The sequence below is a fragment of the Hibiscus syriacus genome, unplaced genomic scaffold, assembly GCF_006381635.1.
Source record: "Hibiscus syriacus cultivar Baekdansim isolate YM2019G1 unplaced genomic scaffold, ASM638163v2 tig00110481_pilon, whole genome shotgun sequence".
Classification (NCBI taxonomy): Eukaryota; Viridiplantae; Streptophyta; class Magnoliopsida; order Malvales; family Malvaceae; genus Hibiscus; species Hibiscus syriacus.
The window spans coordinates 350,197-376,919 of record NW_024062757.1 but is presented as its reverse complement, the minus strand read 5'-3'; the positions used below and the strand labels follow the sequence as shown (position 1 = coordinate 376,919).

The 26,723-nt window shown below is 34.7% G+C and overlaps 2 protein-coding genes across 4 annotated transcripts; one reads left to right on the top strand and one right to left on the bottom strand.

The window, feature by feature from the left end:
* The first annotated feature begins 990 nt into the window (after positions 1-990).
* Positions 991-16,929, top strand: LOC120128516 (nuclear transcription factor Y subunit A-1-like). 3 transcript variants are annotated; one of them, XM_039146192.1, is made up of 8 exons: positions 12,934-13,048; positions 13,655-13,891; positions 14,796-14,911; positions 15,134-15,205; positions 15,904-16,068; positions 16,179-16,296; positions 16,333-16,483; positions 16,588-16,929. In XM_039146192.1, the coding sequence occupies exons 2-7, from the start codon at positions 13,678-13,680 to the stop codon at positions 16,470-16,472; spliced, it is 825 nt and encodes a 274-aa protein (XP_039002123.1). In that variant the 5' UTR covers positions 12,934-13,048; positions 13,655-13,677; the 3' UTR covers positions 16,473-16,483; positions 16,588-16,929. The 3 variants fall into 3 exon arrangements, with proteins under 3 accessions (XP_039002122.1, XP_039002123.1, XP_039002121.1); XM_039146191.1 differs by lacking the exon at positions 12,934-13,048 and adding an exon at positions 991-1,002 and having other exon boundaries at positions 16,179-16,483; XM_039146190.1 differs by having other exon boundaries at positions 16,179-16,483.
* A 235-nt stretch (positions 16,930-17,164) lies between these two features.
* Positions 17,165-26,043, bottom strand: LOC120128552 (actin-related protein 7-like). Its single transcript, XM_039146220.1, has 7 exons — positions 25,802-26,043; positions 25,339-25,554; positions 24,567-24,708; positions 24,052-24,296; positions 17,985-18,168; positions 17,454-17,521; positions 17,165-17,369 (listed from the first exon to the last, which is right to left on the bottom strand). The coding sequence occupies exons 1-7, from the start codon at positions 25,877-25,879 to the stop codon at positions 17,217-17,219; spliced, it is 1,086 nt and encodes a 361-aa protein (XP_039002151.1). The 5' UTR covers positions 25,880-26,043; the 3' UTR covers positions 17,165-17,216.
* Between the last annotated feature and the right edge of the window lie 680 nt (positions 26,044-26,723).

Here is a 26,723-nt window from a genome sequence, read left to right as displayed (position 1 = left end):
GCCCAAAATACAAATCAGAACCGACCCAATTGCCAAGCCCAAGCCCAAGCCCTAACCTAAACCCTAACCAAAAACCATAGTCGCCGTCAGCCATGCTGAGCCATTCTGGTCACTGTGCCATCGTCATCCTTACAATCAACCAAAACCAAACCAAACAAAAAAAAAGTAAAAATAAAAATGGTGATGTAAGAAATCCAACCAAACTCGACCTAACCCCCTGAAAATCCAAGAGCCATACCTTTCTGCCACTAACCCCAATCAACGACAGAGAAATAAAAATGGAGCAGAACCATTCGGAAAGGAAGAATGAGAGAAAAATGAGAGGAAACAAAAAAAAATTTGGGGAAAGTAACCATTCGAAAAAGGGGGAAAGAGAGCAGATTCGGAAAAAAAAACAGAAAACCAAAAAAAAGAATCGAAAAAAGAAGAAGCTTACCATTCGGCCGAAGCCTCACGTCGGCGATGGGAGTCTCCATCGGTTAACCCAAATGGTAAGAAAGTCCGGAGCAACCCCTGAAACATCATACCTCAGTCGTAGCTCGATCCAGTGACGGACAGTGGAGATCGGAACCCGAGAAGTCGAGGAGTTCTCAGCCCATTTCATGGCGAATGAGGCTGAATCTCATGAAATGAAGCCTCGATCTAGACTCACCGCGACGAGATGAGACACCCGGTGAAATTTGGTGGCCAATGGCCACTGACGACGGACGGTGCCACCATTGGGCACTCCCGGTTTAGAGAGAATTGATGGAGAAACTAGGGTAGAGGGAGAAGAGAATATATACCAAATGGAAAAAAAATTAAAGTAGCCTATTTATAGGCCCATCAAAATGGCACTGTTTTGGTGTCCTCCCTGCTGCCGTAAAACGAAGCTGTTTAAGGCAAGGTAGGGCAACTCGTTTCAGCGTGTGGGGTAAATCACGTTCCAGACAATCTGAGTTTTGTAAGCTTCCATTTCAGTCCTTAAATGAAACGTGGGTTATTTCTGAGTTTTAACTTCGAGTTTTATCATTTTTACATTTTCTTCACCGTATGCTTTATTAATATCGTTTGGTTAAATGGCTAGTTTAATTCATTAATTTAACATTGTTATATTTTAGTCTTTATTTGTAATATTGCTAAAAATTGTTGTATTTATATATTAAGACCTTCTAGTTTTGTTTGTGTTTGTTTTAACCACTGCGTAGTATAGAATAATATGGATGCATAATTCGTTATTTTTCTTGTATTTTTAGTATCTTAAATTTAGTCTTTGTGTTATTTTATATGTATGTTTATACCTTTGAGTGTTGGTGTTTTATTGTGGATTCATTTTAGTCACTAATTTTGTTAAATCATTAGGAAATAAAATGGGATTAATCCCATAACGATTATCTATTTTCTTTATTTACTTTGATTAAGCCCTATGTTCATTTCTTATTCTTTAAAGGCTTATGTATCTAACATAAATTGTTTTGTTAACTTAATTTTATATATTGTCAATCTTAAATTACATGTGTTTACGCGTGTGTATATAAAGAACATATTTTTTTATTTATTTGTCAAGCTTATATTTATTTGTTTTAATAATATATTTATATATTGTATTTGTTTTTATAAAATATGAATATATTTTATTAAAGATAATTTTTTATATATTTGAATGTCTACATAATATATTTTTAGCAATGCGATCTATTCGATATTTTGAAAAGCTTTATAATAGTTCGATTAACTTATGAAAGACCTCCAAAGACCTGGAGTGCCCTTTTCAAGGGTTATTCGAATAGAAATTATATTTTATCGTTTATTATTTATTTTTCATGCTATTTTGTACATTACATTTATTACATTTATTTTGTACTCATCAATCATGCATTTGCATTTTTCACAAGATTCCAAGGCATTGTTGTCTTGCATCATGAGTTAACGAAATTACGACCAACATAACTGGATTTTTATTTTTGTTAATTCACGTAGCAAAAGGACATCATTTTTAAATAAAATTGAGTGAATTGAATCTTTCATCGAGTCAAATATTTTAAAAAATGAATTCACTTATTCCAAAAAATAATAAAAAAAAAAAATTTCGTTCAATTTATTTTCGTTTTCGACAACGTATAATTAAGAGGTATCAATCTTGGGCACTGGGGGTGTTTATCATTCTCCACGTGTAAACGACTCTCGAATCCTTAAAAATGAATTTCTGATTAAACGCAGACCAATTTTCGTTTTTAAATGATTTTTCTAAAATTTATTTAAAATACGTTTTTTGGGTATTCGGCCTACCTAACCAAAAGGTCGAAAGGTCAATGACGACTCTAATCTTTTCTGAATTAATTTGATTAAAAAAACCGACATTCCTCGAAAGGCATGCCGTACATCTATTTTTTCGACGTCCCGAACGAAAAACGATGACGACAACATAACGATTCTTTTTTTTGGTGCCCACATAGCCAAAGACTACTCTGTTCCAAGCCTCGATAACCATTGTGAAGAAGTGGATAGTGTCAGAAAGGGAGTTTGTATTATTCCAATTGTTAGTAACTGTACGAGTGAAGTCCTCATGATTGAGCCAACTAGAGAAATATCTAAACTGCGGGTGAGGGTTATGACGGTTAGAATTACCCAAGTGGAGAACAATGGGTGTTGTTGTCAGGACACATTCTCAAAAATTGGGAAACGGGAGAGTCGAGAAATGATTCATCCCACTGGGTATTACAAAGAACTTGGTCAAGGTGGGCATAGGTTATGCCACAGGCCCAAGTGAATTCAGGGCCTTGGAAACTCATATCACGAAAGTCATAGTTTGAAAGGAGGTTCTGGAAATCCTTACTCGGCTTAGTAGAGATGGCACAGCCTTCTCTATCGAAAGTCATGAGAGTAACATTGAAATCGCCAAAGATGACCCAAGAGGAATGGATGGAAGAGGCGAGATGACCAAGGTTGTGCCAAAGAACGAGACGCTTTGTTCAGACTTCCATAAACAATCGTAGTTAGGAAGGGAGAATGGTTAAACAAACAGTCAGTCCGATACGATTATCACAGTCAGAATCGCATGGACCATCACAACAGTTTAAAGGCTCGGTCCGAGAGGTAGCGGCGAGAAGCGTTTCGGACGAGTTACTTGGAGGTGGAATGGGTTCAGCGTCATTGTCAAGAGGCTCACCCACTAGATAATCATTATCCTAGACAATGTTAGGATCGTCATTCCCTGAAATGGTGATGACAGTGTGTTTCGAACAGTCAAAAAGAGCAGCAACATGTGAGTGAACGATTGCGCGGGGGTTGGGATGAGTCATGTTTAGGTCGTTAGAGTAGGATTTACTACCGCAGTAGGGATTAGAGGGGGAAACAGAGATGGATAGGGATTTGCAAATAACCAAATGATTCTTTCCGGTCTGATTCTTAGCATTTGGATGGTTTATGGCTTTGCCCTTGGAAGCGTTCTTGGCATTTGAAGAACTTGCTCCAGCAATTGTCGAATTAGTTACCTGCACAAAAGAGACATTTTGTTCAGGTATATCAAAATCATTATCAGTTTCATCATAAATAGGATTGAAACGTGACTTATATAATAAGCTTTCTAGGCTTTCGCGCCACCGTCAGCCAAAGGCCAAAAGCCTCATTGCTTGTTGTGGTGGTTTTCATTGGAGAACTACTCTTTGCTGCACAGGTTCAGTAGGGAGTCGGTTGGAGGAGAGGACAAGTAGCAGAAATGTGGCCATATTTACCATAATTAAAAAATATATGGTTGGGAGGGACTCGTATTCCACGATTTGAATATGCTCGTTTACCAGGATCTTCAATATGAGCGGTTTCTTAAGATTAGCACGATCGAACATTCGAGCAAAGCGGCCACGAAGTCCACTCTCAGTTTGAAAATCGATGTAGATTACACAACCAATGTATTCTCCGATTTCAGTGATCAGGCTTTATTTGTAGAGGGTTGCAGGGAAGTTTGACCACGACCATTTGATCGAGGCTTTTTCATTGAGGGTTGCAGGCCTTGTATTTGGCTCGCGATCGGTAGCTTGCAATAAAGTTTTAGGAAAACTACATGTTTAGTACCTGAACTATTACTTTTGTTATGTTTTAGTACCTAAACTTTCAGTTTCTTTAAAATAAAAATGATTATTTTTGTTTCATTTTAGTACCTCACACTTAATTTTTTGTTTCATTTTAGTACCTAAATTTTTAATAGCAGGGTCCTAAAATGAAAGAAAAAAATAAACATTAGGTATGATTTTGAAAATTATAAAAGTTTAAGTATTAAAATAGAATAAAAAGTGATAATTTAAGTACTAAATATGTACTTTACACTAAAAAATTTAAGGTCCAGTTCAGCATGTATAAGTGAGCCTTCAATAGAAAAACTTCAAGCGACAAAAAATTATAATAGGAAATGATTTATGATTGTTGTAAATGTGTTATAACATATGGATGGGTCTATAATAAATGCTAGACGTTAAAAATATATTTTATATATTATTAATACGTTTATTAATATAAATGATGATAAAATCCATAAATCATCATTTTATTTATAATCAAAATTTTAAAAATTATAGAATAAACATTTAAATTTTAGATTTTGATGAACCAAGTGGTTTGGTTCAAAATTGGGTACTCGCATTTTTCAAGTAGCCGAAGTACCTAATACCCGATTTTTTAGTAGTAAATTTGTCGATTCATAACAGTCTATTAAATTCGAGTACTCGTATTTTCAGGTCACAAGTACCCGATTCATATATTTCTTTATTTTTTTATTTTTTTTAAATCACATAAAAAATTTAAAGTTTGTAATATACAATCCACACACACAAATTAGTGATTTTAAGTTGTTTTTAAGGATAAATAATATTTGGATATATATTGTTGAACTATGTTTCGATATAACAATTTAAGGCAAAATGGTTTTTGGACTTGAATTGAATTTACAAAATGTTTTTGGACTTAATTGAATTTATTCAAAATTTACAAAAATAATTCAAAGTTCTTTTAATTTAAAATTGAGCACAAAAATGTTTTGAATATTATGAAGGGGTATCGATTCCCTATGAAGGGGTACCGATTCCCCCCATTCTGGGCAGCCTTTTTGAGTAGAAAAATCATTCCCAAACGGCTCCAAAACATCCCCAACGGCTATATACGACTTCAAACTCATTCCAAGCTATAAATACAAGCTAAGGACACTTGAAGAAGCAAGAGAACAATTATCCAAGCAATCAAACACAAGAGAAGAGTTTTTCAATCTTATTTCATATTTCTCTTGTAAATATTTTGTTCTTGAGAGCTCAATCTTGTAAACACCTACCTTAGAGAGGTTTTCTTATTTACATTTCTTATCCTTTTGTAAAGGGGAAAGGTTCTAGCTTAGCCCGTGTAAAAGCTAGGGGAAATGTTCTAGTTTAGCCCGGAAAAACTAGGGAGTTTGTAAGGTTACTCTTTATCCTCAAAAGAAAGAACAAATTAGTGAATTTGTTGGAAAATCCTTGGTGAGGAGCTAAGGTAGTGGACGTAGACTTTGATTGAGAAAGTCGAACCACTCTAAATCACTGTGCAATTTTCTATCTTTCAATCTCCTTACTCCCTAAACACAAAACCGTTCCGACCCCTCTTTGCAAACCGTTCCGGTTGTCGATTCGAGCTTCCGAAAATCCTAACATATATATTAACTTTTATTTCCAAAAGAACATTAAAAATATCAATATCGATCGTGATTTTTTTTAAATCTCATATTGTAACACACATAGCTCATATACGTCTCAAAATACGAGTTAAATATATCACATCAACTTTAGGAACGTTCACTGAAAATAAATACTAAATTTTGTTTCATTTTAAATCATCCCTTTATCAAATTTATATTTGCATCATTTAGCATGTATATTCATAAAATAATAATTTATCATTCCAAAATAGGCTAATCTTATGCAGCAATTAGGCAGTTCCATGCGATTTCTTATTTATATACAACTGCCTAATGTTGCTTGATTTTAAAACCATTTAAAAATCATTCATAATATTCATTCATAAATACGATTATAACTAAAATTAACTAAAATTAAAAAGTCTTAAAATTACTATTACATACTCTTTTTAAAATAAATATGACAAAACAACCCAACAGATATAATGTGCATGCCACTAATAAGTCAAAGTTAGGATGTCTTACTGATATTGTCGGTAGGTTTGATTACTAGATGATGCTCGCAAGCTCTTCTCTTCACGTCATCTACTTTATTTGAACCTACGCATGAAAATCATCACGCGCTAAGTAAAACTTAGTGAGACAACAACATAACTAAAATGTTATAAAATATGAATTTTGTAAAATATTATAACATGAAACTGTAATTTAAATAAAAACATTTAAAACTTTCGAACCGAGTTGTTCAAATTGATTTTCCCTTGAAACCTGAAAATCATCCTCTCATGATTTCATCAAAAATCATGTAAGTCAATAATAATTGTCATAAACAATTCATATTTTTGTCATTTTAATTCATACTCTCATAAAATTCTAATAAATAATATCAGATAAAATCTCCATATCATGATTTCTGTTAACTAGAAGTCATTCATAATTTTCATATTCATGTTCATATTCCGTCATAACTTTCATGTTTATCTATGTAGCCCAATGTATATCTAAGAGAATACAAGGTACGTGAGTAGAACTGAAAAGCGAGCTAGGTAAAACACGGTGCCAATCATAATTGAAACTGATATATGATGCACTTCAGAGCAATCATAACCTGTGCACCAACGGTACCGATAACTGGAAACTAATAATTGATAAGTACTTACTGAATGACATGTCAAATGTACTTACGACTCTCAATGCAACATACAATGGACTTTTAGCTTATATCTTGTTCATTTCATAATCAATATTTCAAGTCAGAGTCATTTTCCAATCATTCTTATAAATAAAACCATAACTTGGGTAGTTCGTACTCTAGCATTAATAAGACATATATAAACATTATGAGAAATAATAATTTGTACTTAAGTTAGAAAACATATTTTAAATAATATGAGGTTGATTTATCACAAGTAATACTCAATCAAAATAACTAACTAAATAAATAAATTACATTCACTTTGACACTTAATTAATAAATCTAAATATAAGTCTCACTAAGCTTGAGGACGAATCTCTTGTTCTTAAATGCTTCAACTTTTCAATTTTATCAAATTTCAGCGTTTAAGAAATAGATGTGCTAAGCTTAGGTCCTTGACTGCTTTCTTTTTTATGACCGTTTGAAATAGATGTGCTGAGGAGCTTCATTACAAAAAACGGAAGGAGAAGGAAGAATTAGACAGAAAGCAGAAAAAGGTGTCAACTTGAGCCCAAAAATATTTTCACTAGGAATTTGTTCTCCATTAATTGGAGGAGGATGGTGCCTCAGTTCACCCTTTCATATTTGTTAGTTGACTTTTGTATTATGTTCAGGGACCAGTCAAAAGACAAAGATGACAGATGAGTAGTATGAGAGGAGCAGAGAGAAGAGAAAAGGCTTGGAGTCGCAATCCATGGTCCTCCTCCACATTCATTTTCATAAGTTATTGCTTACCTTCTACAACAACATACATACCATTATTGTTACTCTAATTCCCCCACACCCCAGAGCAAGTCACCCCCTCCCAAGATATACCCAATTGGTTGGGAATAAGCTTGAGTCTAGAACTTCAGCTGTCGGGAATCAAGCCGCATCCAGAGTGTAGAAAGTGGGTATGGAAAAGAGAATTTACTGATATTCTCCTATTTTCTACGTTTTGAAAGAGTAAAAAGAAAGCTTATATATAATAGGTAGAATACAACAAAGCTTAGAAGTCCTACACGTTTAAACTTCTAAGAGATTACCTCAATATAATTATTCTGCTAAGTATTATCTACTTAGAGTTAAAATACAACTCAACTACTAAGTATGGTACATAATCTACACAGGGCTAGGAGGGTCGCATATAATTAGTTATCCGTATGTTCAATCCTTACTAATGTTTTATATCGAGAAAATGAGTGGTAAGCTGCTTGAAATAAGTTAGATTAGTCGATGTGGTGGTTGGCGAACTGGCTCTGGCAAGTTTTGAGAACCGTGTTCTTTCCTAGGCAAAAATTCATACCCCAGATTAGAGGTTCATTGAGCTAAAAAGGATCCAATCAGGTTTGACGAGTGGTGTGATTACTGATAATTTGGCTCTGCCAATCTCAGCCTAGTATTTGACCATTAGATGTTTACAATTTTAGGTACACCTTCATAATTAAGATATGTTTATCTTTATTTTTTACAATTAATTTCCCCTTTTATTTCCAGGTAAAAGGGCTTCATCTTCAGCTGTCAATCAGGAAAGCAATGACGAAGAAGATTTTGATGAGTACCTTGAGGGCATGTTTCCATAATTGTTGGTTAGACTCAGCTGAATGAGTGAAGCCTTTTAGAGTAATCCTTTTCTGTGCTGACAGCCTGACACCGTAGTTACCAAGCGAGATGCTGAAATATCAAATTGAGCTGAAAGTCATAAAATTTGGCCTTGTTCATTCTGCTGCTGAGCCTGTAAATTATACTGATAAACACTGTTTGTTGCGTGCCAACACCAATTAGAGGAAGCGTGGTTATATAAAGCATGTGGGAAGTATAAGAAATTATGACTGATAAGCATGATACGTAGTTTGTATTTTCGTTAGATGAGCTTTTTGACGTAGACTGGAGATTTTCTTAACGATGAAATTTAGGTATAAATATTGGACTTTATGTAAACGCAAATGAGGTGGTAGTTGGCTTAATCTTGTTCTCATTTTCAGTAGAAGAATTAAAGAAAAAGGGAAACGCGGGTCATTCTTTTTCTATTTGCAAGTCATAGCGTCAGAAGTGAGCAAAGTTCAACTACAAGTTTAATGAAAGCATCGTTTTCAATTTCTTCACCGAATTTAATACGTTTAGTTGTTTTGGTTACTCAATCGTTAAAAAACGGCATTGCGACAACATTTTTATTTTATTTTTTAATAGATAAATTATAAATTTAATCTTATAAATTTAACTACCAATCTCTTCAAATATTCTTTTTTTTTTCTTTCCGTTGTACAGTGGGAAGTGGTACCACTATTGTGAAGTATATGATAAGATTTTTATAATTATCCACTTCATTAACAGCTAACCAGTGAAATTACCGTCCAGCTCAGTTGGTAGAACACAAGGTTCTTAACTTTGAGGTCGTGGGATCAAGTCCCATGAAGGGTATTTCATAATTTGGAGGTCTCCGAAGTTGCTCTCAACTTAGTGTTGGGGGTCAACCTACTATCTTACCTCCCCTTATTCCATTACATATGGGAACAAGGGACAACCATTAACAACTAACCAGAAACTAAAATCCAATACACGAATCATTTTACTTCAGTGATTAAATGAATCGTTGTTGTTTTTAGAGATCATGTGTCTGATGTTATTCTTAGAGGTAACGGGTTCGAATATCAGTGACTGTAACAAGGTGATTAAATTTTTTTTGTTAAATGATTAAAAATATTAAAAATATGTATTATTTTATAAGCTTCTTAGTTTAATTAAAAAACAAAAACCAAGAGAGGGAGATTCTAGTTTGGTTTTTTTAGGGTAATGTGTAACGCATGGCGAGGTAAGAAGTGAGCAGATTAGGATAAAGAAAATTATTAATCTGTACAATTAATTGTTCCGTAATACATACATATGTTTTGTTACCTAGGATGAATACAAAAAAAAAAGGGGGAATAAACACATTGAAGAAAAGGGGTTGTTGAGTTGATGGTTTGGCAATTGGCAAAATTACAAAAGGAAATAAAAAGTGACGTGGCGATATCTAAATAAACGCACCCGTTTTATGTTTCCTGATCACGACACGTTGAGTGTGCATCAAATGTGTCACCGCTGGCGGTTATTTCCGTTTACACTTTCGTTTTCATTTTTTTTATTAATATAGTGTAAGTATAAGATAAAATTTATTTAAAGATAACTCTTAATCATCTGATATTGAACGGTCATGCTCTTGACATTCATGATGTTAGAATCCGAAACTTTAAGGAATAACAATAATTCTTTTACTACTGAGATTGTTTGGTTCGTACCCATTTCCACTTTTTTATTTCCCTTTAATTAAAAACCTAAATTGAAAATAGCAATAATAATAATAGTAATAATGCAATAAAAAAATCTATCTTGGATCTGTCTCGGTCCCTAAACAAATACTTTGGAATCCTAATCCTGGTTCTACCATTTTCAAACACTTTCTTGGATCCATGTCTATCTGGCCATGTACACACCATAATAAGGTTAAAAAATATAGGTTTAGCCGTCCACAATAATTTATTAATTTGGTATGGAGGTGATGAGTCCTAAACTTGGTGTCCAATTAAGAAATATAAATGTCAATTAAAACTTCTCTTGGCTACGCAAAAAGTTGCTTTAGGGAAAATATCAGTTGATAATGGCTTCTCAACTATAATAAAGAAATCAGTTTCTGAAAATAGTTTAAACTTAGAAAATATTAAAAAAAAAAAAAAAAAGGAGTGGAGTGTATAGGTGACAAGTGTGGACTACTTGGCTTGCTTTGCTTCTAATGCCTACCCGTTTCACACCACATCACTTTTCTATATATTTATGGGTAAACTGTGTATTTAATCACTCAACTATCATCTCAATTATATTTTAGTCATTTAATTATTTTTTTATTAATACAGGTTAAGTGCAAGATAATAATGTAATTTTCTTAAAAATTTTATAAATTTTTAATGTAATTTTCTTAAAAAAGTTATTATTGTTTTTAATTAAATCCTTAATTTATATCGGATCGGATCACATTTATACTCAAAAAAATCGGATTCAGAAGGAGGGTGCATGTTTTCGGGTCGGTTCAGGTTGACCAAAAATCTGACCTTACCCGACCCATTGTCATCCCTATCTATGGTCTTCGAACTTGACTCCTTAAAGAATAACAACAATTCATTTAGCAGGAGACCACTTGGTACGTTCCATCTAATTTTTTTTTAAATCATAGCTAATGTTATATTTTAATTTTATTTTGGTCAAACTCCGTTAAAAAACTAGCACTGATGTTAATATTATACTTTTTATTTTTCAATGACGATTTGATATTAAATTATGATGACACGCAAGTAATCATGTAAATTTTTTATAATAATCGACTAAAATGAAACCAAAATTATAACTTAATAATAATTTTAGAAAATATAATTGAATAAAAAAAAATAAAATAAAATTAGAATTAGAATGATAATTGAATGATTAATCACGTAGTTTTTCCTATATTTATTTATATTATCATTACCACTAATGAACTTCATCTTCATCCCACCACTTTTCTATTTTATTTTATCTTACTTACGTCCGATGACATTGTCACGTTTAACTATTTCCACTCTTTAACCTTTCTTTTTATCTTAAAATATTTAATTATTATTTTATTTATACAACCATAAAACAAAGTTTTCATGGTTAGGTTATACTTTTCTCTAATCTACTTCTATATTTTGATTTTAAATCTTTTAATATGATTAATTTATGATTTAATTTTATATTTCAATCTAATATAATTCTATCTTATATACTTATGGTAAAAATACTGTACAAATGAGTTCGAATCCTAGGGGTTGGGAATTGAGAAAACTGAGTTGAGAGAGTTGTCCTTGCCTCTGCAGTACCCAATTCGGATTAATCGATCAATAGATCAATAGATCGGATACCGATTGCTATACCAACAAAAATATTGTACAAATAAAATTAATTTATTTTATTAGATTTTAGGAATATTGATTTAGAGTTTAAATTTAGAATTCAGACTTTAAAATTTATTTTTATAGACGATGTTTAAAGTTAAAGAGATGACTATCCAGCTCAGTTGGTATAGCACAAGGTTCTTAATCTTGAGGTCGTGGGATCGAGTCTCATGGAGGGCATTTCATAATTCGGAGGTCTTCTACGGAAGCTGCTCTCAACCTGGTGTTGGGGCAGCCTATTATCTTACCTCCCCTTTACCCCATTACATATTAGAACAAGGGACAACCATTTTTTAAAGTTAAAGAAATTAGGCTTAATTATAAAAAAGTGGTCAAACTATATCACTTTTTTATGAATAGGTATTTAAACTATTTTTTTAAAAGATCTCGGTACTAACGTTATTAACGTTATTACTTTAGGTGTCCAGATCGTAAACACAATTAATTTTCTTCGTTAAGTGACACGTGTCATATTATGATAATTTTGAAATTTATTTTTTTTAAAATTTAAAAAATATAATATATTTATAAAAAAATCCTAATTTATCTTAAATTACAAAAAACCAAATTTCTAAAAATCCTTAATCTCTAACCCTAACCTGTCACCGCCACCCTTTCTTGTCACGACCACTTCCGCTGATGTACTCCCTTCCATTCTCTTAGTCATACGTCGTCGTAGTTATTGCAGTTGGTCGGTGTGGGATCACAATTTTCATCCTAGGATTCACAGGGTACAAAAAGTCGATTGGTCGTTGATCGATCGTGATTTCATATGAGTATTGGTTGCTAGAGGAGGTGAGGTCAGATGGAGATTCATCGACGACAAAGAACAACGGCCGACATGAGTTTAGGAGTTTAAATAAAAAATTTCAACGTTTTAGGGCTATTTTAGAAATTTTATGTTTTTTTTAAATATAATTTTAGTTTTTTAATTTTAAATAAAATTTTTAAAATTACTAAAATGTGACAAATATCACATAACGGAAAAAATTAACGGTGTTTACGCTCGGACACCTTAGGTGATAAAGTTTGTAACGTTGACTCGTCCAAAAAATAGTTTAGGCACTTATTCATCGAAAACGCTATAGTTTAGGTACTTATTTTATAATTAAACCAATAATTTTTAACGGACATTACTTAAATTTTATACATATAAATATGGGGAAATAAACATAAATTATTAAGTTAGAATACTTTTGTCTTCCTCTGTCTCTCTGTTATGGTTGCAGGGAGAGGGAGAGCAAAACTGAGCCAATCTCCACGACCTTTGCTTCTTGCAATCTAGTCTTTTTTACAGTAAGTTCATGCGTAACCTATCTCTAAAGATCTTTATTTTAACCCTTTTTTTTTACCATATTTCCGTTTTTTTTATCTATGGGAGTTTGTTCTTTGGTTGATGAGAAAATTCGAGGGAAGAACATGATTAGTATGAATTATGGGGTGGAATTAGCGAGGCCCTGATGCAAAATTTGAAATTGAATTACTTAGTTTGTATTTAGTCCCTCTGGATGTTAATTTCTGCTTCTCTGAATTTTGAATAAGATCTTTCGCGTGCATTCGTTGAGCTGCTAACTTAGAGTGTTGAATTTTGAATTACTGAAATGACCCCTCCTCCGCCTTCTTTTCAACATGATTTTAAAACTTTCCCTTCCGAGAATTTACTAATGTTGTTTGTACTATTATGCGTATGATTCATGTTTACTCTCTCTTTTTCTTTTTCGTGTGTGTGTGTGTGTGTGTCTGTGTGAAGGTTGATGAAATTCGACATTAGATTTGCATATAACCTATGTTATAGTAGATGATGGTGAGTGAGAAGTTGAGATCATTGTTGATTTTTCTGTTTTTATCTCGTAAGGGAAATTCTATGTTTGGTCTATTTAGCTCTCTAGATTGTAATCTCAGAATTCAAGAATAAGGCGTGAGCAATGCCGGCAAAACATGGGAATGATGATCGGCTGATAGACCATGGTGATCAAAGGGTGTTGCAGTCAACTCCATACTCTGAACCCTGGTGGAAAGGAGTTGGGTCTAACCCCTTTGGTAAATCTGCCTCTAAGTCACCTTCTGTAGAACAAGTAAATGGTTCAATGGCAAATGGGCTTGTAGATTCACGGGATCACAGTGGCTTGGGCAATGAAGGTAATTCCAGTAAAGAGAATCTAATCAATGTAGGATCACAATATGTGATTTCTCATATTATTTTAAAGATGGAATACTGCTTTTCATGTTAAAAGACCACAAGACACCAGCTTTTGGACTAGGTAAACTCTGTGATTTGGTGTTGGACTTTTTTTTTTTTTTTACCTTAATCACTTATTGGATCCGTGAATCAGCCTTCATTCTCCACACGCTGGTAATAGGTTATGATTCTACAAATGGAAGAAAGCATGTATTGTTTTCTTCAAACTAATGTCAAATTTTCTTTTGGTTCTGTTATTCATAATTCATTTACCTATTTAGTGTATTACAAGTAACCAAAATGTGTTTTAGAAATCGATTAAGAGGATGTGATCATGTCTCACAATTAGAAAAGGGGGAAAATGGAAAAAAGATTTAGTAAGACATCAAATTTTAGGGACAAAGTAATTTTCTAAGCACACACTGGATATAACTAGGACGAATGATGCTTCATGTTAATATGCCTTCTTATTTTTACTATGATCTCTAATAACGCTTCATTACCAATAAGTTACTTCCCTGTTATAGGCTCTCGGCTTGCTGTTCTCTTCCAGCTTGTGTGCATTCTATAAACTTACTTAATATACTGGAGGCCTTTTAAACTCTCTTCACCCCCTGGATTCCTCAACAGGGTTAGTGTTTTGGGTTGGGAAGATTTGTCCTTAGGTGTTGATTTTTAGAAGATCACATATGCTGTTTTAGGCTGTTGAGGACTGTAAAAGCCATTTAATCTAGGTTACAATAGCTGCCATCTGGGAATGATAACTAGTGCCATATAACATATTTGGTCCTTGCTTGAAATTGAGGCATACAAACCATTTGCTATATTCACTGGATATTGATGCTATCTTAGTGTTTTTATCAGATGGGAGAAATGGACAAGATCACCAACATCTCAAGCATGTTCCTTCCACAACACCCTTTACTTTGGGTGAACACCATGAACCTAATTCCCAAATGGAACTAGTTGGTCACTCAATTGTAAGGCTTCTCTCTCTCACACATTAGCACATGCGATCGCGCATGCACAGACATCAACTGCCACATACATTTATGTACAAAGAAGCACTTCATGAATGCACCAGCATGCATCCATCTGTGTGTTTTAGCACTCAACCTACACATTTTGTGCTCTTTGAATGTGTATGAATTTACGTTGATTTTCTCTTTGACTGTGGAAGAAACCTTGCTTCATACTTTCAGGTCTTGACATCATATCCTTATTCAGATCCTCAGCATGGTGGAATACTGACTCCTTATGGACCACAAATGATGGTATGATCCAAGTTTTATGTTACATGGTAAATATATTGGAGAACAGGAAAAACAAATACAGTGATTATTATTTTTCTGTAGATAGGGGTATCAGGTTGATAGAGAATAGATTCTTTCGAGTATAATTTGAATAAGACAATGTGACTTGTCTCCTTTTGCCTGTTATGAATTGTATCACTTTAAAAATAGGTTGCCAGAAGATAGATTCTTTTGAGCTATAATTTGTATACTTCGACAAAAGTTTTTACAATGTTGATGCTTGTATATAGGATTGTGGTTAATTTGCTTTGTATAATGCTCTGCTATACCGTGAGCACAAGTAGTGCTTACAAAGTTCATAGAAAATAAGCTAATCCTTCCTTCTTTTTCCTTGAGATCAAAATGACCTTATTGTTAGTTATTTAAAATTTATTTGCTAATTATTCACAGTTTGTTTACAAATAGTTGAAGAGCAATTTTACCATCTGAGTGATCCAACCATCATCTAACCTTTTTCCTTTACTTTTGGCATGATAGTTGTTGGTCATTGTTTGCAACTCATAATTTAAGAAGTTATTTCACGTACACGAGCTTCATGTGTTTTCACTAATGGGAATACAGGTTATGAACTTACTATTTTAAAGGTTTAGGGGATGTCCGTATTACTATTCAACACAGAACTAATGAATTTTATGCATTCTATTGCAAACCATATTCAGGTGCCACCACATCTATACGGAATGCATCATGCTAGAATGCCTTTGCCTTTTCAAATGGAAGAGGAGCCTGTCTATGTAAATGCGAAGCAGTATCATGGCATTTTGAGGCGAAGACAGATACGTGCCAAGGCAGAGCTTGAAAAGAAAGCCATTAAAGTTAGAAAGGTAGTTTTGGTATTGTTTTAGGTTTTTCCCCTTTTCTCGTTTAGTGGTGCCTGGAAGAAATGTACAACATAGGAAGGTTTCAGACTCATATCTGTTGCCATTGACTACAGCCATACCTTCATGAGTCCCGACATCTACATGCTATGAGAAGGGCTAGGGGTTGTGGAGGTCGTTTCCTTAATACAAAGAAGCTGGCTGATGATGTTACTAGTCCCGCCTCAGGAAAGGGCATGAATTCGGGTGAAAATGTTTCAATCAAATCAGCCATCTTTTCAGGGTCCGAGCGTGCATCTGCCACTGGTGCTGGAAATATGAATTCCTTCTTTGGTCAGAAAGAAGGAAATTGCGCAAGGGATATCGCGAATGGGAACGGGGCACGACATGGGGCCCCTTCTATCAAATGAAATTCCTCGAGGTGGGTGATTCTCACCAGCACGTTTGGTAATTGTTATTTGTCATTGCATGAAAGAATGGGTCATTATTTGTTTTTGTATGTAATGGGGGTCTTCTTGTATATAGGCAGCACTGGAGGAATTCGGCCCTTCAATCAGGGGTGGCGGCGGAATCCCTCTCAGGCAATTCATTCTTGGCTTTGGTTACCGATGGTTAAGGGGGTTATGAGAAGATATGCTGTCTTTGGTTTCATATTCACTTTGGTAAAAATGGTTTGAATTTTAACATGCCTCCCTTGGACCCTTCTGTATAATGATGAAAAAAGGTGTTGTATGTACCGAGTAGCAACTGTTGTGAATGTGCAAAATATGAAACAAATTGAGTGTGTATTAGGGCGTGGAGACGTGTAGCTTTAAACTTTTCCAGCAGTATGGCCTTAATAATGTAAATGGTGTCTCTTGTTTCTCTCTATGTTTGCTTTATGTTCCTATCAAGGATTCTATTTACAAATGTTGGTTTTGCCCCATGATCCCAGTGATGAAATATTCCATTATCAGAAAATGTGGGTGAAACACAGCCTCCATAAAATTATATGATACGAAGAAGCATAACAAATTGTAGGCAGGTCCTTGAAATTAATGAGATACCCAGTTACCTACACTGATATCAGGAACGTAAACTTACAGGTCTTATAGTGACATTACCAGGCAGCATTCCAAAGATAATACAAGACAGAAAGCTCATTCGACTAAAAATCAAAAGCACTTCCTATGAACAATAGAAGGCCCGGTTTCATCATAATCTGCCTTGGTTACATGCTGATTTTGTGGAAACACCACTTTAGCAAGAATTGCACCTCCCACCCATGCCGAATACATTGCCAAATTCTCTGGCATATATTCTGGAGGCTGCACAATTGGAAAAACTCAGAAAGCTTAAGATGATCGAAAAGAAAGCTAGGTCTAAACAATTAGACTGATAATATTTATTACCTTCACTAGACAAGGACGGATAGCTGATGAGCAGAGGCTTGCTTCTTTCTGGAACCTAGATTCAAAACCTGGATTAAGCACGGCAAAAACATTAACAGCCGTGAAGCAACAAAATTATTATCATCATAGGAACTACACCCATATTTTGCATCCAAATTTCTAATACAACACTTGTGTTGTAGCCATGAGTGTAGGGTTTAAGTACCATTTGGTACTTCCCAATTAAATACCTGTGCTTGGCTTCTGTTACACAATTTGGTACCTATAATGGCGTCAGCTTTGTAAATGCAGCACATATATCAGACAAATCTACAAAGTCGGCACGTTCGATAAGTTGTGTAACAGAAACCAATCATAGGTGCTTATTGAAACAAAACAGAACTCGTGTACTAAATCGAACATTGAAGCCAAACTTGGATATCAAATAGTGCATTAACCCTTTAACATATTATTGATAACTGAAATGAAAGAATCCAGAAATAAAGCTCTTCATCATTTGAAGTTGCAAGGCTCATAGGATATGATTCTCACTTGTCATAGATGTAGTCCCACCACAAAGAACTGTATTTTCTAGCAGCTGCTTCTGGTTCTCAGAAGAAACTGTTGCAACACTACGAACAAGCTGCTCAACAATTCCATGAGCTTCTAGACCCAATATGGATGGTTGGAACAATGCCTCACCAACAGTATATTTTTCTCTTCCAATTCTTATCACCTGAACAGTCATTTGAAGAGCAATCAGAAAACATACCAACACAGAGATCCCAACTGCAGAAGACTTCCCGAAAATAAGCTACTGGGAAAAATGTATAGAGATATGATTTGTTATGATTTGATACCATTCCTTTAGTTAAGGGATTCTGTACATATATTTATACAATCCCTTATTTTAAGGGATCACATCCTAGGATTAGTATCTTTCCTTTCTCAAGTGTTTCCTACTTTAGAGAGATAATTTGTATATAAAGATATAATCTGTCCTATTGAAAATAATATGAAAATACAGAGAATTACTCTGTTCTACATGGTATCATATTAGGTTACGGTTTCTTTCCAACCAAGACGATGTCCACAACTTCTTCTCCTACTCCGGAGATCACTTCGAATCCAGAAAATTTTTCTGATTCTGCTGCTCAATCAAAAGGTAATCTGGTCATGAAAGAACCAAAAGATAAACCTCATGCTATAGTTATTTTCTCCTCCCAGTTGACCCCTAACTGGATCCTCGATTCTGGTGCTACGGATCATATGAATGGTAATAACGATTTGTTTTGCAATTTTTTTCCAAACTTTGGTAAAGCTGTCAAAACGGCTGATGGTTCCTAGTGCAAAATAGGACATGGCACTGTTATTCTCAATGACCAGATTGTACTTGAAAATGTGCTCTTCGTACCAAATCTGGCTTGCAATCTCGTTTCCGTTAGTAAACTTTCCACTGACTTGCACTGCTCTACAATTTTTAATGATATTGATTGTACTTAGCAGGCACTGAACTCGAAGAAGATAATGGTAAGGCCAGCTTGCATAATGGTCTCTATATTCTTCCTGCCTCTACTAAAATCGAAATCTTGAAATCTTTCACCGCTTTAGAAAAAGTTGATAATGTTTTATTATAGCACTATCGTTTAGGCCATCCTAGTTTCCACCATCTTGCAAAAGTTTTTCCTGCTCTATTCATTCATAAAGGGCCAAATTTTTTTTCTTGCAAAGTTTGCTCTCTTGTCAAACATACTAAATCAACTTATTCTCCTTCTACATATAAGCCTTCTCACCCTTTTGCTTTGATCCACAGTGATATTTGGGGGCCTTCTCGGGTGAAGAATGCTGATAATTGTAAGTGGTTTATCACTTTCATTGATGATACAGTAGGATAACTTGGACTTATTTGCTAAAAGATAAATCTGAAAATGCTGGTGTTTTTACCCAATTTTATAACATGGTTCTCACTCAATTTGGATCTAAAATTCAGCTCTTTAAATCTGATAATGGCAGTGAATTTTTTGCCAAGTATTTGGGTGCGTTTTTCAGGGAAAAGAGCATAGTTTAGATTAGTTCTTATGTTGACACCCTACAACAAAACGGCATTGCCGAAAGAAAAAATAGATACCTCCTTGAAGTTACTCGTTCTCTTCTATTTACCACTAATGTTCCAAAATATTTGTGGGAGGAAGCCTTATTAACTGCCACATATTTAATCAATCGAATGCCTGGTAAGGTTTTACAATTTCAAACACCTCAATCTATATTTTTGAAATACTTTCACCATTTTAAACCTATCTCCTCCATTCTTCCACTTAAAATATTTGGTTGTACTGTTTTTATCCAAAACATTGCTCCTAATAAGTTCAAGTTAGACCCTAAATCATTAAAGTGTGTACTGGTTGGGTATTCTTCACTTAAGAAGGGTTATAAATGCTATCATCCTCCTTTTAAACGATTTTTACCACTATGGATATAACATTTTATGAGCATGATCCCTACTTCACTCGAGCTGAAATTCAGGGGAGACATGGAAGGATTTTCAGCCACATCAGGTATCTCCTCCTACTCTTCATTCTCAACTTTCAGAATTGCCACCAATTTTGTCTTTACCTATAGATTTGTCAGTTGTAACTACTCCCATTGATTCATCTGTAGTACCTATCACTACTTCACCCACACCTATTTTAAACACCCTCCCTGAAAACACACCTACCCCCATTCAAAATCTTCCACAAACATCACCAATCAAACAACTTTGTGTCTATACAAGGAAAAGAAAACATATTCCTGAGGTTGTTTTGCAATCTGATGCATGCCGAGAATTGGATTTGGGTCTAGCTGCCGAAATAGAAGAAGAAATCAGTAAGTCCACTTCCCCTACTTCAGATGACTTCCCTATTGCTATTAGAAAAGGAGTTAGACAGTGCACCAAGCATCCTATTGAAAAATTTGCTAGTTATAATTCATTGATGTCATCTTTTCAAGCATTTACAACAAACCTGGATAAAGAACAGGTTCCCACAAGCATAGCTGAAGCTCTAAAGGATTCAAAATGGAGAAGGGTTGTTGAAGAGGAAATTTGTGCACTAGAGAAAAATGCTACTTGGACTGTTACGGACCTTCCTCAAGGAAAAAAGGTTGTTGGCTGTACATGGATCTTTGCTGTAAAGTATAACTCCAATGGTAGTATTCAACGATACAAAGCTAGACTAGTGGCCAGAGGCTTTACGCAAACATATGGGATAGATTTCACAGAAACTTTAGCACCTGTGGAGAAGTCGAATACTGTTCGAATACTCCTAAGTTTGGCTGTAAATTGCGATTGGAAATTACACCAACTTGATGTAAAAAAACGTTTTTCTTAATGGCAAGCTAGAAGAAGAAGTCTATATGAAGTTTTTTTTTTGATAGAATGTCTATATGAAGTTTTCACCTGGCTTAAAGTCTGTTGAAGGAAGTAACAAGGTGTGAAAGCTCAACAAGTCTCTATACGGATTAAAACAATCACCCAGAGCTTGGTTCGAGAGGATCACTAAAGTCATTATGAAAAACGGCTACAAGCAGTCCCTCGTTGATCATACTCTTTTCATCAAGATAACTTCTACAAATATGAAAGCTATCCTTATTGTGTACGTGGACGACATAATTCTTACCGGAGATGATGAAGAAGTGATTTGCAATTTGAAGAAGTTAAATGAGAAATTCGAAACCAAGGACTTGGGAAAGCTAAGGTATTTCCTAGGAATGGAGGTGACAAGGTCAAAAGGACTTATAATCAACCAAAGAAAATATGTACTTGATTTACTCAAAGAAACTGGTTTTCTTGGTTGTAAGCCGATTGATACACCAATGGAGGCAAGCTTGAAATTTAGCAAAGAAGATAGGATCTTTAGTAGACAAAGAGAAATTTCAAAGATTAGTTGGGAAACTAATTTATTTATCCTTGACAAGGCTAGATATAGCCTTTCCTGTAAATGTGATAAGTCAACACATGACTAATCCTACTTAGGGAAGGCAAACGGGTACAATTTCGTGGATTCCGCATCGCATCCGTTTCAATTTGAGCGGGGATGGGTATAATTTTAGCGGATAGTGGGCGGGTGTGGATTTATAAAGTGGTACCCGTCGTGGGTGGTGGGCGGGTAATGGGTTTGAGACATTACCCGCCCCGCATCCGCCCGCCCAGCTAAATATCTATTAAATTTTGGACCATTATGAATTTAGGTGTAATTTTAGAGACTAATTTATAAATTTTAATATTGTATAATATATAACATATAATTTAACCAAATATTAAGGATATTTAGTCTTTAACCTGGTCTTTAATTAGGGAAATATTAGGCTCTTTGATTAAACCCATAATCCTACTAACCACGTCACTTTCCATGTTCTTTAGCCCGTGTTGCCCATCCAAACACAAATTAGTCGTACTATATGCATTAACATCAAAAGCAGCAGTTTCCATGTTCTTTAGCCCCTCAAAACCCATATTAGGCGCACTATGAGCATTAACATCGAAAGCAACTCAACAATCTAGCTCTGCGACTACATGCTCCCTACAATCTGTCTCCATAACATTCGTAGAGTCACTCCTCTGACAAATTGAAGCATGCGTTGCTACCCCATCACGAACTGTCTGGGAACCAACTCCAACATCCCATTAGTTTGCTGTCAGGCGGGTCTAGATGGATATGTCGCTAGTGGGTAGTGGGTGTGGGGATGGATTTGAAAATATACTCGCGTGGGCGGGTGTGGATTTGAAAATTTGTACCCATCATGGGGGGTGGGCGGGTGGTGGAATGAAAAATATTAGGTGGGTATGGGGATGGGGGAGGGGGTATCCGCACTCGACCCGCCCGTTTGCCATCCCTAATCCTACTGAAGAGCATATGGCAGCAGCAACTAGAATTCTCAAGTACTTTTAGGGTTGTATCTTGTATATTATTGTTTTGTTCAATAATATCCTAAGGCACTCTTTTCCTCCTTCGCTGATTAAGGAGCTTATCAACAAGCACCTTCAATCAAGAAGGAGGTTTTTAATGAGGCCTGAAATTCTTATCAAAAAAAAAAGAAGACACAATACAGAACTGTTAAAATTTTTACAGATTCTAGTTGAGTCGGAGACCTTACTGAAAGGAGATCCACTAGTGGCTACTGCACATTTGTTTGGGGTAACCTTACAACTTGGAGAAGTAAGAAACAATCTGTCGTTTCAAGAAGTAGTGCTGAAGCTGAATTCAGAGCACTAGCATTGGGAATATGCAAAGGAATTTGGCTACTTAAACTACTGAAAGAACTTAGCACTAATCAAGAGGATCACTTTGAAGTCTTGTGTGATAATCAATCTACTATTCATATTGCCAAGAACCCAGTTCAACATGATCGGACAAAGCATGTTGAGATTGATAGGCTTTTAATAGCTGATCAAGTTAACAAAAAGATAGTCACACTTTCGTACATTCCTTCAGAAGAACAAGTTGCAGACATTCTTATTAAGGCTTTGCCAAAGCCTGTTTTCAATAAATTCCTATTCAAGCTGGGATTATACAATGTATATTCTCCAGCTTGAGGGGGAGTGTAGGAATTATAGAGATATGATTTGTTATGATTTGATATCATTCTTTTAGTTAAAGGATTTTGTACATATATTTATACAATCCCTTATTTTAAGGGATCACATCCTAGGATTAGTATCTTTCCTTTCTTAAGTGTTTCCTACTTTAGAGAGATAATTTGTATATAAAGATGTAATTTGTCCTATTGAAAATAATATGAAAATAAAGAGAATTAAAACCCGTAATTGAATGAATTTATTCATTTTTTCGAATCAACTTGAATAAGCTTTTCGGTTTTTTTGTTAGAGTCGATATGAACTTTTACAATTCGAATATCCGAAAACTGATTAACAAATTGGTGTATATACTCACTCATTGTATCACTGACAATTTTGAAAATGAGCAAATCGGTCCCTCTCAACAAAAAAATTCAAAATAATCTTCAAACTTTAAAAAACAATTATAAAAATCTATCCATAAATTTATAAAAAATATATATATATAAGAAGCAAATAAATATATAAAAATATATAAAATGTGAAAGTAGCAATATTATAGAAATCTTTTAAGATGTGGAGCACAATACTAAAATGACTGGCTATAGAACCAAAAGAGCAGATACGATGGAGAGGCGTTTCCTCAGTTCACTTTGATAAGCTCATTACATAATAGTACTCTTAGCATGTTCTAACAATTCAAATTTGTATTACCTTCTGGAATTTAACAGTCAAATTCGTAGAAACCAACTAGTTATTAGTACATGTAGATATATAACAGGTCATGAACCATTCATGTCTCACAAAATCCAAAGCCATACACCTCATATATCATTTTTAGTCAATTTCTTTTATCTTTCTCTCTCCCAGACTTTCATTTTGAATTGTTACAGCATATAAAGAATACTCCACTTCTTTTTCTGAAGTATATTATGAAAATTTCTTATATCCATAACTCTTTGCCAAAATTCTACACACCTAAGTCTACAATTAGATTTAAGGAGTTAGGTCAAAATCAGAAACCTAAACAAGGAAGGACAGAGAGCATAAAAGGAAAAGACAAACCTGTCCATCAGGAAGGGTATGTTCCTCTGTCTCGCATGTTCTAAGCATTCTGTCATAAGCAACTTCATCCTCAGCACAACTTGCAAATTGCTCTTTTAGTTTCTCAGCATCAGAGATGCTGAGGTTCACCATAGGATTTGATTTACCCAGCTCTTGAGCAAGTAACTTTGTTAAATCACTACCACCGACTTCAAATCTTCTCGAGGCAATGTGTTGGACAGCACCTTCAAGTACCGCAGCTATGTCTGTTGATAGAAGTCCAATTCACATGGCAGAACAATCAATTAAATAAACAAAAAAGCATTTGCAGGCTTGCAGCTTAAAGCCAATTGAATGTAACTCCCGACATATCATCCGCAGCTAACTTCCAATTCTATGCCGTAAATAAACACTAGACCAGCTACATTCTTATGCATTTGAAAAAGAACTAGAAAGACAGCTTGCTGGTCATATTTCCACTTCTATGAGCCAAAAGACTTGAACATCACATTCTTAAAAGGCGTAATGGTACATACCTATCTTCCCATGACCAATATCAACAGTGCAACCTGAGATACGCCCGACAGCATAGAGAGATAACACTGCTTGCTCTGATGCATAAAATCCCGAGACATTAAAAGTTTCAAATAGCAATTGCACCAGTTGTTCCCTGACAGCCTGGAGAAGGATTACTTTTAAGGAGCAAAAAAAGTATATTGATTTTGCACCATTTATTCGCATGGTAATCAACCTCAAACAGTAAAAAAGTTGGCTAAAATTATAAAAGAGGTTGTAACAGAATTGTAGGTAGACTTGATCTTAGGTTGACTGTAAGCTATACCTAACATAGGTGCAAGAGTACAACAAATTATACCCACAAACAGCAACAATGCATGGTTCATAGTGCATGTTTGACTCAACTTCTGGAGCATCTTATTAAAAAAAATGAAGATGAACAAAAAGGGTTCACAATCTTCTAAACAAATTCAAGTTGACAGCACTTTGCAGCATGTAAAACACCTCCTCTGGCAGCTCCAAACTGGGTCAAACATGCTTCAATTCTTTGAAATACCTCATTAGAACTCAATAAAATGGGGATGGCTGGGAATATGGGGAGGTACAAAATGATTTAACAGTTGCTAAATCCCTTCTACAATTAAAAGCCATGATTATAATAGATACCATTGATCTACATTTGGGGGATAAAAACCTGCCATAGTATGTTTTCTCTCATGAATATGAAAAATCAACCTTAGAACTGCATAATGTGAACATCAAGATTAGCAAGAACAGATAAAGGCAACTAACCTTGGGAGTACAAAGTGGTTCAGTAAACAAAATTTGTCCTTCATTCCCAACTTCCCATTCAAGACCAGTGTATAGAACATGGTGCAACAAATCTTCCATTGCATCCCAGTCTTTAACGCATCCTTGCACGACGGGGTCAACAGTGACATCTTCAGACATTGAATTATCAACAGAGGATCCATCGTCCAGCATGCGTTTCATTTGAGTAGGAATTATCTGACCACAATTCAAATAATACAAATTGTCAAACCCCAAACCCACGGAAGCAAATTCAACCAAAGTGAAGAAAAAATTAAGAGAAAAAAATAACTCTTACTCAAACCTTGTAAAGAAAGAGATTAGTAAAGGAAAAGAGAGGGAGATAGACATTTCAAGCTATCCCCAAACCAAAAGCTACATTTTGGTTGGGTTGATGTTTCTTTAACTATTATCATTAAGGAGGTTTCGAAATAAACAAGCATACCAAGGATGGAGCCTGATCTGGGATAGCGAATCCCGCCTTGAGAATCTTGGAGCCAGCATCGACCACTGCCGCCTCCATTAGACCGCAAAGAAACGAGCCCCAAAACCAACACCCTAATTGCCAGTCGATGGATGGGAAAACCCTAGATTTGAGGTCTAGGGTTTTAGTTAGAACGTTTTTAATGTTAAAGCTCTTTCTTCACTTCAAAATGGATGATGTAGTTTGAAGAAGCACTTCACCTGTTACAGCTACTATTGCTATTTAGGTTAAAGTAACTAAATGGTCTCTTAACTATCAAGACGTATTAAATTAGTCATAAAATCTTCTATACAATTGACTTATTTAATTTTTAGGTGCTTATCAATTTATTCATTATTAATAATAAAATTTGTCAATTTTAATTATTAGTGTTCGATTTCTTAATAAGACGTCGATTAGGGATCGTAAACGAACGAATCAATACAGATACTCTTTCCTCCATTCTCATACTACTTACTATTTTTGTATCTATCACTTACCTATTACCTATAATGAATAAAGTTTTTAAATCCACATTATCCACGTGAATACATTCTCAAATTTATCCCAACACCTACTATCCATCTGGATGCCCATCACCCATTTCATACCCACTTGTTCCGTCCATACCTGCCTGACAGCAACCTTATAGATCACCTTAATAATAAAATATAAAACAAATGTATCAATTAAGAAGTATAATAAAATAAAATAATTATTAATTTAGTTTTTATCTTAACATTTGGTTAAATTACAAGTCATATCCTATAAAATCTTAAGATTTATAGAATAGTATCTGAAATTATATCTAAATTCATAATGGTCTAAAATTTATATTGTGGGTAACTAGTGGGTGAACGGATGTGAGGTCGGCAAATGCGGAATGGATAAGATCTTATATCCA

Excerpts from the sequence above, each read along its gene's own strand:
- LOC120128516 (XM_039146191.1), top strand. The coding sequence starts at position 13,678 with ATGCCGGCAAAACATGGGAATGATGATCGGCTGATAGACCATGGTGAT. Across the intron at positions 14,912-15,133 it reads AACTAGTTGGTCACTCAATT|GTCTTGACATCATATCCTTA; the intron begins GTAAGGCTTCTC and ends TCATACTTTCAG. Across the intron at positions 16,069-16,178 it reads AAGCCATTAAAGTTAGAAAG|CCATACCTTCATGAGTCCCG; the intron begins GTAGTTTTGGTA and ends CATTGACTACAG.
- LOC120128552 (XM_039146220.1), bottom strand. The coding sequence starts at position 25,879 with ATGGAGGCGGCAGTGGTCGATGCTGGCTCCAAGATTCTCAAGGCGGGA. Across the intron at positions 25,555-25,801 it reads CAGATCAGGCTCCATCCTTG|ATAATTCCTACTCAAATGAA; the intron begins GTATGCTTGTTT and ends AATTGTGGTCAG. Across the intron at positions 17,370-17,453 it reads TCCGTCCTTGTCTAGTGAAG|CCTCCAGAATATATGCCAGA; the intron begins GTAATAAATATT and ends CCAATTGTGCAG.